General features: G+C 44.6%; 1 protein-coding gene across 12 annotated transcripts in view; it reads left to right on the forward strand.

Annotated features, from left to right (window-relative positions):
• COBL (cordon-bleu WH2 repeat protein) overlaps positions 1-12,714 on the forward strand; it is a 204,956-nt gene that overhangs the window by 144,063 nt on the left and 48,179 nt on the right. For all 12 annotated transcript variants that reach the window (XM_077304157.1, XM_077304152.1, XM_077304151.1 and 9 more), the window contains one exon: positions 12,170-12,476. In XM_077304157.1, coding sequence (XP_077160272.1) covers positions 12,170-12,476 — 307 coding nt within the window. The remainder of the gene's footprint in view (positions 1-12,169; positions 12,477-12,714) is intronic.

The raw sequence follows: 12,714 nt of genomic DNA on the forward strand, positions 1-12,714 counted from the left end.
AGTTTTATGTTTCTCTATCATGAAAACAGCAGCACAGTTACTTATTCTGAAAGTTAATTTATTATCCCAAAAGATTAGCAACAGCTGGAGTGAAATTAAACTATTGGTTTCCATCAGTAGGACACTAACAGGATGGTCACTGTTTTGCAGAATGAAACATTCATTAATTCTTCAGCTGCTTCTCCACTCTCACATATTCATTCACCCTTCTGTTCAGTTTAAATCAGCAAAGAATAGCCTTGTCATGGATATAACTTCAAGTGGGACAGAACCCAGCGTCCATCTTTCAACAGGAGAGAATACTTAACCATTTAAGAGCTGAGTGTCCTCATTGCTCAATCTGAGCTCCTATAGTACAGTGATAATGAGATCATTCAAACACACTTCACAAAACCATGTAGTATTTGTCAAGAATTATGAAGGGAAGACTGAGGCTACGGAAATTATTCATGCCTACAGAAGGAAGAAAGACAATGGGGAAGAATCTAAGAATTTGGGAAGTAAGGGTCCTTGAGGCAAGGACTGGTGAGGACAGTCTAATGTGGGGATTACATTTCGTCTGGTCTCTTTGGAATGGGATGGTGGGCTGAAGCATTAACCAAAACTGAAGTTCTGGATTTTGAACTGGAAATCTCTGGTTAACTTCCAGCCTCTCAATTCACAAGACTGCTTTAATCAATCTGCGATGTTCCTGTCTTCAACTTCTCAGACTACAAAGTGCCACTAATATTGGCTTACTGGGATTGCTATAAAGATTGCTGAGATAATATATATGAAATGCTATGTACTTCCTAAATATGGTTGTGATCATAGCTCTTGTCTCAGCTGACACAGGCATTCAACCTGCCAGGTAAAGCTGGCACTCCTATAAGCTATGTGTATTCAGACATGAGATGGTATCGAGTATAGAGGATGGAGTGCTATTTATTTCTTGGAGCAGGCATTCTGCTTTTGGCCCTATAACTAAGGCAGTCTCTGGAGGCACAGGGTAACCTCATGGCTGATTTTGACCACCAGATGGGGCCCATGTTGTCCAATGCATACAACAGCAGGGAAGGATAAAGTATAATTCCAGTATCCTGATAAAATCAAGAGTCCAGCAGCACCTTTAAGACCAACAAAGATTTATTCAAGGCATGAGCTTTCGAGTGCAAGCACTCTTCCTCAGACTAAGCCCTGAATAAATCTTTGTTGGTCTTAAACGTGCTGCTGGACTCTGTTTTTATTGTGCTCCTTCAGACCAACACGGCGACCCATTTGAATCTTTCAGTATCCTGAGCTTGCCATAATGCTTGATTATCAGTTTGGTTTACAACAAAAGTGCTCTCTCTTTTACACATAACCATTAGTGTTAGTCAAGGTAGGTGGGTAGGTAGTTAGGTAGAGATTTTGGAAGATACCACCCTGTTCCTGAATTGAAATCGGAGGGAGTTTTCTCCTTGGACGACTAGTAGAGAAGTTAGCCTCGTTTTCAACATGAAACTGAAGAAAAGGCAAGGGAACGCGTCCCCTTGGGGCAGAGTTCCTGTTTAAATGTAAAACTGGTTTTAAAAGGTTCCATTTTCATACTTCAGCAAATACAGATTCTAGTCCCAAGGAGACTTTCTTGGGAGTGAGCCAAATTAAATAAAATGGGACTTATCTCTGAGTAGACCTGTTTAAGGTTTGCTGGCTCAGGAGAGGGGAAGGGTAGGCGACTGTCAGCCCCTTTGAGACTCCTTTCAATAGTAAAAAGATGAGACAAAAAACAGTCCTTCTTGAAAGTGACCCCCCCCCTCTCAGTTGTGGCTGAGAAACTGAAGACCCTCTTTCATGACAACCAACAGTTTATGGTTTCTTCTTAACTGATAAAACAAGCTCTTGTTTTGTTTTTCTCTCTAGCCTACGATCCAAGATTTTAAGACACAATTTAGTCCTAGTTTGTATGTACGATAACAAAATGGCGAACGGTGGAGCACTGAGAAGGCTGAAGCCATTCTCCAAGCAAAAGGGGAGGAGGAAGGGGACCGGGAAAGCTCAAGGGGTCTCAAGTGTCACTTCCTTAACAAAAAGCCAGAGGTGGTTATCAAGTTTAAATAAAGTGTGTGTAAGTCAAGATAGAGGCACTGTTCGTGTATGTTGCTGTCCAGTATCTGGATAAAACTTGGCATTTTCTTGAGAGAAATCTAAGAGAATTTAAGAACATAATCTCTACCTAGTAGAGTTTTAGGTGTTCTGTAGTTCAGTGGTAGTTCCTGGCGTGTAGAAGATCCCAGGTTCAATCCCCAGCATCTCCAGTTAAAAGAATCCGAGAGAAGGCGATGTGAGAGTTGAAGAAGAAGAAGAAGAAAAGGAAGAAGAGTTGATTCTTATAGGCCGCTTATCTCTACCCGAAGGAGTCTCAAAGCGGCTCCCAATCTCCTTCCCTTTCCTCTCCCCACAACAGACACCCTGTGAGGGAGGGGAGGCTGAGAGAGCCCTGAGATTTCTGAAGAAGAAGAGTTGATTCTTATAGGCCGCTTATCTCTACCCGAAGGAGTCTCAAAGTGGCTCCCAATCTCCTTCCCTTTCCTCTCCCCACAACAGACACCCTGTGGGGTGGGTGAGGCTGAGAGAGCCCTGATATTCTTGCTCGGTCAGAACAATTTTATCAGTGCCCTGGAAAACCCAAGGCCACCCAGCTGGCTGCATGTGGGGGAGTGCAGATTCGAACCCGGCATGCCAGATTAGACGTCTGCGCTCCTAACCACTTCCCCAAACTGGCTCTTACTGCTTTATAATCCAGGCACTGGATACTGGGATGATCCCACATTCAGATAAATCCAGTGCAGCAAAGTTATTGCTAGGGTTGGGCACTTTGGCTCCCAAAGCAGCCATTTGCTCCCGACATAGCCAGCGCCGTGCCATGGGGGGGGGAGGGGAGGCACGGGCGTCATTGGTGGGCGCATAGACGCTGGTGCAGAGCTGTGCGTCTGCATGTGTGCGCCCGCCAGCGCTCCAACTATCCCCCACGCTCCCCTATCCCCCACGCGGTGCTGGCTGCGTCGGGAGCAAACAGCCACTTCGGGCACCAAAGCGCCCAACCCTATTACTTTCTCCACATAAAGGTCAAGGTCTCCCCCCCTGTGCAAGCACCAAGTCATGTCTGACCCTTGGGGTGACGCCCTCCAGCGTTTTCATGGCAGACTCAATACGGGGTGGTTTGCCAGTGCCTTCCCCAGTCATTACCATTTTACCCCTGGGTTTCCCAGACCCATTTTGCTTTTCCCGTAGGAGAAATAAGTAATAATTCTCCACAGCCACACAGCAGTTGTGGGGAATGTCATTCTCCCAGAGGTCAGGGGGACATCCTGGTGGGTGTTTCCCACCTCTCTCTGATGGAGGCAAGCCAAGTTGCGCACTTCCTGTCATCCCTGGGAAATGCCCTCTCGCTCCAGTCTTTCTCCTGCCTCCGAGGGAGCACAGTGAGTTTTTGAGATCTCTCTGACTTCGCCACCAGCAGGTAAGGGTCAGCAGGCACCTGTCCGCTCAGTTCATGGTGTGACAGGAATGAGCTTTTCAGCCAAAGAACTTGAAAGGATTGTGGTGCAGGGACAGGAGGGGCTGCTGCTTTCTCCTTTGGTCCATGAGCATTTCAGCTTGGAAAAATGGGGTGGGCAGGGGGAAGGAAGAGGAGCCCCTCCTCACCCCACACCATAATCCTGAGCTGAATCAGCCCCCTTCCCCAAGTTTTAAAGTGATGTTCCCCAAAGCTGTTGTATAGCTGTGGGGAAAATGAATTGTTTGACCTGTCCAAAAACATCTTGTGTTGTTTGGCCCTCCGAAAGTGAATGCACCGTGTCTCTTACTTGGTTGAGATTTCTCCTCAGAAAGTAATGAGTCTAGCCTGCGAAACTGAATACATTCCAGGTTAAATGGATTAGCATATTTATGGGATCAGTCAGACCTCTGTGATAGATTGCACACATATGTGGCTTATTTATTTAACATATGCCTATGCTGTTTATCACATACTTATCACCTCAGGCGCACACATTCACACATTGTTGTGCATCCACTCTAAACTCCATCTGCACTGTCAGGTACTCTGTCATTTGCCGCCTATGTGTTTAAGACACTAACTCTCAAAATATATTCTTTATTCACAATATATATTTAGATTTTATGCATGCGCTTGTAAATTCATGGGCTGGGAGCCAACTGAGTTACTTGCTTTGAAATCCCATTGAAATAAAGTACTTGTGATGGATTTCAACCATGTCATTTTAAAAGTCAAAATATTAACTTCATTCTGTTTCTCCAAAATGTATTTATTTATTTGTTTGTTTGTTTAGATTTCTCTACCGCCCATTTCTCTGCAGCTCTGGGCAGTTTACACTGAACATTATATAACTTCCATGGAACATTATACAGACTATAACATCAAAACAACTTTCAGTAAAGCATCAAAAGATTACAAATCCACATTTATAATATAAATAACAATTAACAGTAACATTGGTAGAGTCATGGGCGGGCGTCTGGGGGGACCAGCAGATGTTCTGAGTTGGTCGGCCTCAAGCGAATGCCTGGTGGAGGAGCTCCCTCTTGCAGGCCCTGCGGAACTGTGGAAGTTCGGGCAGGGCTCTGATCTCCTCAGGGAGCTCATTCCACCAGGTGGGGGCCAAAACCAAGAAGGCCCTGGCCCTTGTTGAGGTCCCACGTGCTTCTCTGGGGCCAGGGATCCGCAGCCAGTTGGAGGTGGCGGAGCGTAAGACTCTTTTGGGAGTATAGGCAGGGAGGCGGTCTCTCAAATACCGTGTATGGCCTTAAAGGTGATTACCAGAACCTTAAGCTTAATCCGGAATTCAGCTGGGAGCCAGCCAAGTTGTTGGAGTGCCGGCCAGATCTCCATGATGTTTTAGTGAGAATCCCAGCCACAGCATTCTGCACCAGTTGTAGTTTCCGGATCAAGGATGAGGGCAGGCCTGTGTAGAGCGATTTGCAGAAGTCCAGCCTAGAGGTGAGTGTTGCATGGATCACTGTGGCTGGTTGCTCTGGGTCCAGGTAGGGCGCTAGTAGCTTGGCTTGGTGGAGGTGGTAGAATGCCATCTGCGCTACTTTTGTGACCTGGGCTTCCATTATCAGGGAAGCATCCAGGATCACGCCCAGGTTCCTGGCGGAGTGAGACTCTAGGAGCTGCACATCATCCAGGGTGGGCAGACGCGCTTCCTCCCATGGTCCCTTCCTACCCAACCATAGGACCTCCGTCTTTGTAGGGTTGAGCTTCAAGCGACTCTGCTTGATCCATTTTGTCCCTGCTTCCAGACATCTGGCTAAGGGTTCTGGGGGGGAGTCAGGCATGCTTTTATAACTTTTCAAGGATTTGTTTTCATGTCAAAGGAAATTACCTTTGAAATTTAGACACATAAAAACTAATGTTGTAGATAAAGAATTTTCAAGGCATATCTACATTAAAAAAATGAGGTTGGTTTTATTCCAGTTTAGCTGTCATGGCTTCCTTTAGACAATATTACTAGAAATTATAGTTTGGCAGAGGTACTGATGTTTTTCTGTCCACCAACTTACAATTTCGTGAGGGAAAACACAATGAATATGTAACTGTTCATGGTGTATGTACACCAAACATAACACTAGTACCTGTTGTTTTTGTGTTAGAATCATAGAATCATAGAGTTGGAAGGGGCCATACAGGCCATCTAGTCCAACCCCCTGCTCAACGCAGGATTAGCCCTAAGCATCCTAAAGCATCCAAGAAAAGTGTGTATCCAACCTTTGCTTGAAGACTGCCAGTGAGGGGGAGCTCACCACCTCCTTAGGCAGGTTACAGTAGGTGAGCGATTGGGATGTGAGTGTCTTGCATAGTGCGGGGGGTTGGACTAGATGACCCATGAGGTCCCTTCCAACTCTGTTATTCTATGACTCTATGATTCTATGAAAACATGAGTTCAGATAATCATCCTTTCCTGGCATGGTGATCATTTTTCCTGATATCTAGCCTATATCATTGTACTTGAAGTTTAAACCCATTACTGTGTGTCCTCTCCTCTGCAGCCAACAGAAACCGCATCCTGCCCTCCTCCAAGTGACAACCTTTCAAATACTTAAAGAGGGCTATCATGTCCCCTCTCAACCTCCTTTTCTCCAGGCTGAACATTCCCAAGTCCCTCAACCTATCTTCATAGGGCTTGGTCCCTTGGCCCCAGATCATCTTCGTCGCTCTCCTCTGTAACCTTTCAATTTTATCGAAGTCCTTCTTGAAGTGAGGCCTCCAGAACTGCACACAGTACTCCAGGTGTGGTCAGACCAGTGCCGTATACAATGGGACTATGACATCTTGTGATTTTGATGTGATGCCTCTGTTGATACAGCCCAAAATGGCATTTGCCTTTTTTACCGCTGCATCACACTGCCTGCTCATGTTTAGTTTACAATCCACAAGTACCCCAAGGTCTCGTTCACACACAGGGGCTTTTTGCACGCCTTCAAAATAGCACAATGGTTGCCAATTGAAAACGCTACTGATTTGCTGTTATGCACAACATCGTCGACACACCTGAAACCAATCTGCAAAAAGCGCTTCCTTGTAGCGCTTTCAGGGAAATCCCCAAAAGTGGATTCACCCTCCGGAAAGCGATACACTCCTGCAACCAATCTGCAACACTAGCGAAAAAGACCTGTGCGTTAACATTGTTGCGGTTTCTACAAAGTCCCTCCCCCTGGCTCTCTTCTCTGATCTTCCGATCGCCATTTTTTTTTCTCCGAGCGAGCGGGGATAAAAGCACCAGCGAGCCTCTTTCAGTTTAGAGGCTTCCCCGGCTTCAGTCCCTCCCCTTCAGTCACTAAGCACAAAGAACAGAGAAGCCCGTTTGCTGATGTATTTTCACTTTATTTTTTACACATTCATTCAGCCGAAAATCGGGCCCGTGAGAGGGGGGGGGATTTTTTTTTTTCACTCGGAGGGAGCGTGGCAACGATCAAACGACAGCTCAAACACACTAGGCAGCTAGATGGGTCTCTCCGTTGCAATGAATTAACACAGATTCGTTGCAATGGGTCTGTTTTTTTTTTTTTTTTTAAACCTTTCTTAAAGGGAAAGGGGCTGTTTGGGAGCATGCTAACGGCTGCCCATTGGCTGCTTGACGGCCAGGGGCGGGACGAGCTTGGCAATAGCGCTTCCTTTCTAGCGATTTTTGCCGAGACCGGAAGCCTGTGGGAAACGCTACAAAACGCAACTGGATTCCACTACAAAGGCAGGTATGCATAACGACGAATTCCACTATTTTAAATGGCGATTTTTCATTCAGTGACCAATTTGCTACAAAGATCCCGGTGCGTAAAGCCCCACAGTGTTACCTAGAAGCGTGTCCCCCATCCAGTAGGTATGCTTTTCATTTTTCTGACCCAGATGCAGAACTTTACACTTATCTTTATTAAATTGCATCTTGTTCTCATTTGCCCATTTTTCCATTGTGTTCAGATCTCGTTGAACTCTGTCTCTATCTTCCGGAGTATTTGCCAGTCCTCCCAATTTGGTGTCATCTGCAAACTTGATGAGTAGTCCCTCCACCCCCTCATCTAGATCATTAATAAATATGTTAAAAATTACCGGAAAGAGTCCACAGGTTCACTGTATTGTTATTTGATAACCATAGAAAATAATAAACCTGATTCTTATTTTAGACGGTTCTTAGAGGAGAAGGAAAGAGAGAGAGGTAAAAGAAGTGATAGTTACTCCCTTTGGTGCAGGTTCACATAATGTGTGCATTTTGGAAACTAGCTATTATGTGATAACCTAATTGTCTGGAACTTCCAGATTCTAAATGCATCATTGCTGTATTCAGAGGGACCAGCAGTAGCCATCAGCAGCAAGCCCCAGCAAAAGGGTAATCATGTAACTGCATCATAAGAGTTCATGCTTGGATTTTATGGAAGTGTTGTTACAACATACAATAATTTATTTTTCTTTATTATATTTATATACAACCCTCCCCTTCACATTAAGAAATGTGGACAGGGAGGAAGAAGATAAGAGAAACCCTTAGCAGCAGAAGTGGGTTTTGAGAAGGATGGGAAAGATGTGAGCGGGTTGGTAGAGTCAAAATGATTGCTGGGTGATAGTTTAGTTGCATGAGTGTGGCAAGGAGATGAAGATATTTTATACAAATGATGATAGAACAGGCTAAGTGGCCCTGAAAATTAAGAGGCAATGAACAATCACTCTGTATTTATAGCTTTCTTTCCTTCCAGTCAATGGAACTCAAAGCAGTTTATATCAAATTTAATGTCAAATACAATGTCAACTCAACACAAACACAACCTCTGTTCATGGACTGCTTAAAGCAGCAGTTCTCAACCTAGGGGTCACAATCTCTAGCGGGGCTGATCAGCCCTTTCAGGGGGGTTGCCGAGGCCGCTGCCCAAAGGGGAAGGTTGAGAAATGCTGTTTTACCTGTGGCAGCAGCAGCCCAAAGAGGGTCGTAGGGTTGCGCATACTCTGACGATCATGGAAGGCCGAGGCAGCCAGCATCGCAGAGCAGGGCACAACCCTATGACCCCCTTTGGGCTGCTGCCACGGGGGACACAGCAGTGGGAAGGCTGAGAACCACTGGCTTAAAGGATGTCGGAAAAGTTGTGCTCTACAGAGCTTCAAAGGGATTCAAGGTTTGTAGAGCCCATTCTGCAAGACAGGGGCAGCCACCAAGGGGTTCTTCCCTTGGGGCAATGTTTCTTTCTCGCTCTCTGTTTCTCATTCCATTATTCTTTTAGAGTTTCCAAGCTTCCAAGGAGAATTATCTATTGGTTTCATTTAAAATTTCTTTGCAAGAATGCCCAAGGACTGATGGACAAATCAGAAACAAATATCGGGGTCTGGGTGACATATATCGGAAGGTGCATAAAGACCTCAGACGTGAAATTCTTGTTCTAACCAGGATATGGAACTTATGGGCGGATAAAATCATCCTCTCAATTACATGACTGAAAAGTAACAAATGAGACAGAGAGTTTTTTTAAAAAGGTGTCTGGATGGTAACCTTTTGGTATTGTTTGAGAAGGTCAAGATGTGGATGGTCCAGGAGGCATTAGATGCATGAAACTTCAAAAAGCTTTTGACCTAACTAAAGACTTCTAAGCAGTCATGAGGTAAGAGAGCAGGTCCTCCTGTGGATGGAGAATCGGGGCCCTACCATGACTGTTATTGGGTCTGGTCCATTCATTTTGCTTGTAGGTGTTCTGAGAAGAAGAGGAGAGCTGTTTTTGTACCCTGCTTTTTACTACCCAAAGGAGTCTTTAGTTGCCCTTTAGTTGCACAGTTGTCCATTGAAGAGCTCCTTTCTGAGCTTTCCAACATAGTCCCTTGAGATAATGAATCATTTGCTGTTGGCTACCTTGCTGCTGTTTCAAATGCCATGTCATTGATTAATATGTTTATACGGAGGTTCCAAAAATGGCACTGGGGTGCTGGAACGGGCATTGACACCTTTCCAGGTGGCCACCAAGAGTTTTTAGAAAGTGGGTGGAGCCCAGTGGAACTTTCCCCCAGCAAGGCTTCTGACTGGCCACTGGAGACTTGACTGGCAGTATGAGTTTTTAAAAACGTAGCTTTGGCAGCAGCTGCCATCACAGCTCAAAGCTCTTCCCCATTTCATTGAAGATATGCTGCAGCAACCATTTTGCAGCTGGCTCAAGCTCCTGCAGCAGCCTTTTTATAACAGCCATGTTGTGGCTCTGCCCATCATGCTGTGTCAAAATTCCAGCAGTCCCACAGACTTAAAAAGGTATGAAAACTGATTGATTCCTACCCTCTGTTTCCCAGTCTTTAATCCTTATCCATTGTTCCTCTTAATATTTGTGAAACAGCCCTGGGTGCGGAGAGTGTCCTGGGTGTCCGAGATGGACAGCTTCACTGGCCACACCCTGATTGGCCCTCCCTCTCCAGCTTCCGTCCTCCTTCCCTGGACGCTAGCCACTTTGCTCTCAGACGCCTGAGAGAGAGACACAGAGAGCCCTGCCAAACCACAAACAACGCCTGATTACCTGCTATGGCTTCTGCTGCAAGGGAGAACTAGAGACAGACAGAGACAAACTGTAAACGAGCTCCAAACTGCAAACGACCCTTGCTTCCCTGCTAGGAAGGAGCCCTGGTTACCTCCTATGGCTCCTGCTGAAAGAGAGAGAGAGATGTGTGCCTGCCGGTGTCCCCTGCGTCCTAGTGCCCGTTGCATTCCTGGTTGCAATGGGCTTTCTTGCTAGTAAATTAATAATCTAAAAAGACACCTGTGCTCTTACTGATGTTAGTTATGTTTACTGCTGGCCTTGCCAACATGTGTAGAAGAAGAAGAAGAAGAGTTGGTTCTTATATGCCGCTTTTCCCTACCCGAAGGAGGCTCAAAGTGGCTTACAGTCACCTTCCCATTCCTCTCCCCACAACAGACACCCTGTGGGGTGGGTGAGGCTGAGAGAGCCCTGATATCACTGCTCGGTCAGAACAGTTTTATCAGTGCCGTGGCGAGCCCAAGGTCACCCAGCTGGTTGCATGTGGGGGAGCGCAGAATTGAACCTGGCATGCCAGATTAGAAGTCCGCACTCCTAACCACTACACCAAACTGGCTCTGTAAACTGTATACTGAATTCCCCCTATCTGCATTATCATTGGCTACCTTCCAGTCATCTTGTGCCACATGCAGAATTCTTTGTAAAAGGTTACACATTTCACACTGGAGCTTTTTAAAAATGGTGAGTTGTATGCTGGCTGGGCCTGGTGATGTGCTTGTTCATCATTTGTAATCTGTCCTAGAGCTTTTATTGTCGCTATTTGACTTAATTCTTCAGATTTCTTTGAAAAAGCTGGTATGGGGGGTGATGCCCAATACCTTCCACAACAAAGATGCACCATGAACTTTTCACATCTGTGTCCTTTAATGGTGCAACTATCTTGCGGATGTTTTCTTGTTTCTATATATTTAAAGAAATACAGGCATAATTGTTTTTTTCTACTGCTGTATTGTCTCTGTTTGCTTTGTAAGAGTTTATCCTCTTTTTTATTCCGCTTGTATTAGAAAAGATTTTCATTTCATTTTTAAGGGAGTCCTTGTCTTTTATAACTTTATTTACTCTGTTAATTAGCCACACTGTTATAAGCTTTGTTTTATTTGTACCTTTCCTAATCTACAATATACATTCTATCTGAGCTGCTATAACAGTGATTTTAAGTAATTTCCAAATCGCTGGTACTCCTTTGCATTTCCCTTTAAATGCTTTCTGATTTCACCTGTTAATGGAAATGCAATTGAGCGGAACTTTCTGGGCAAATTTTACATGGTAACTGTGGTAACTTGTTTAAGGTGACCAGATTGTCCCACTTTTGGAGGGACATCTGGGGGTGCCTGGCAAATTGTACTTATATATATATATATACTATAACAATACTATTTTTGCATTCTATGTGTTCTATGAAACTTTTTGTTGCTCCATAAAGACCAATTTTTTAATCAAGAACCCCCCCCCCTCGGTCAATGGTGTCCTGCTTTACCAATGTTAAAATCTGGTCACCTTAAACTTGTTACCTCACACAAAACCCTGGGCAGAATTAAGTGAAAAATCACCTCTTCTCTAGTTCATTCCTTGACTATTTGGTCCAAGGCATATTCATTTATTTAATCTAAATGTTATGCCTCTTTGTCATGCCATATACGTTTGACCAATATGTGTGAGAGTAATTAAAATAATTTATGATTAAAAGTAGATATTTTGCATTTTCTGTTATTTCCCCCATCCATCAAAGTTGAGATTACTCTTTTCTAATTTATTAGAGTCTATGCCCTCTTTAACATCTAAGGCAGCTTACTCCACAATAGATCCTTCCTATAGATTCCATATGAATGTAAAATTGGTTTCTCTGTGGAAGGTACAAAGTGTGACAGTTCTGCTTCCATCTCTTCCTGGTCAGTACCACCAGAATTCCCCATTTTAACTTTTCACTGTTTCTTGACAGCTCACACAGCCATTATGGGAATAAAAAAGTCGCCAGTTTCAGTACATAGAAACTTGTGGTCCTCTTCTTCCTAAGACCATTTTACCATATTAAAAAATTGGGGGAGGGGGGATCACAGAGTAGAATTGGGCTTATGCCATAGGTTTTGAAATACTGAAAAAATATCCTTAACCCGTTTTACTATATTTTGTTTAGGTGATGAACAGATTTCAAATGGTAATAATTATAGCACGGATGATATTGTTCTGGAAATGTCAGAAACAGAGGAGACCACCTCTGTTAGCAGCTGCTTTGCCTCAGAGGATGCTACAGAAGATTCGGGTGTTATGAGCTCTCCCTCCGATGTTGTGTCCCTGGATTCACAAGATGATAGCATGAGGTCAAGAGACAAGTCTGTCGATGCCCAGAACTTGGCCAGAATTAAATCCACGGTCCTTGCAGAGTCTTGTTCTTTAAAGAATGCTTCCTTCAACTCAGATGAATCTGGGAACTTTCCCCAAAGGTAAGGCTCACGCATGAAGCAGTTGGGAAGAACGATCTTTGCTTAGCCTAGCCTTTCCCGTATCAGAAGCCAGCACTCAATTAACACCCCAGACTCATCCAGATGGAAAAGCCAGAACAGTCGAATGTATTCATGGCACCCTTCACAGATCATGCTTTGGAATTTCCAACAGCGCAGGATTCTTTTTTCCAGGGTGAATTCCTCTTTTCCTCCCCCTTCTTGCTACACACCAGGAGCT

Source organism: Paroedura picta, chromosome 11, assembly GCF_049243985.1.
Source record: "Paroedura picta isolate Pp20150507F chromosome 11, Ppicta_v3.0, whole genome shotgun sequence".
In the NCBI taxonomy this organism is placed as follows: Eukaryota; Metazoa; Chordata; class Lepidosauria; order Squamata; family Gekkonidae; genus Paroedura; species Paroedura picta.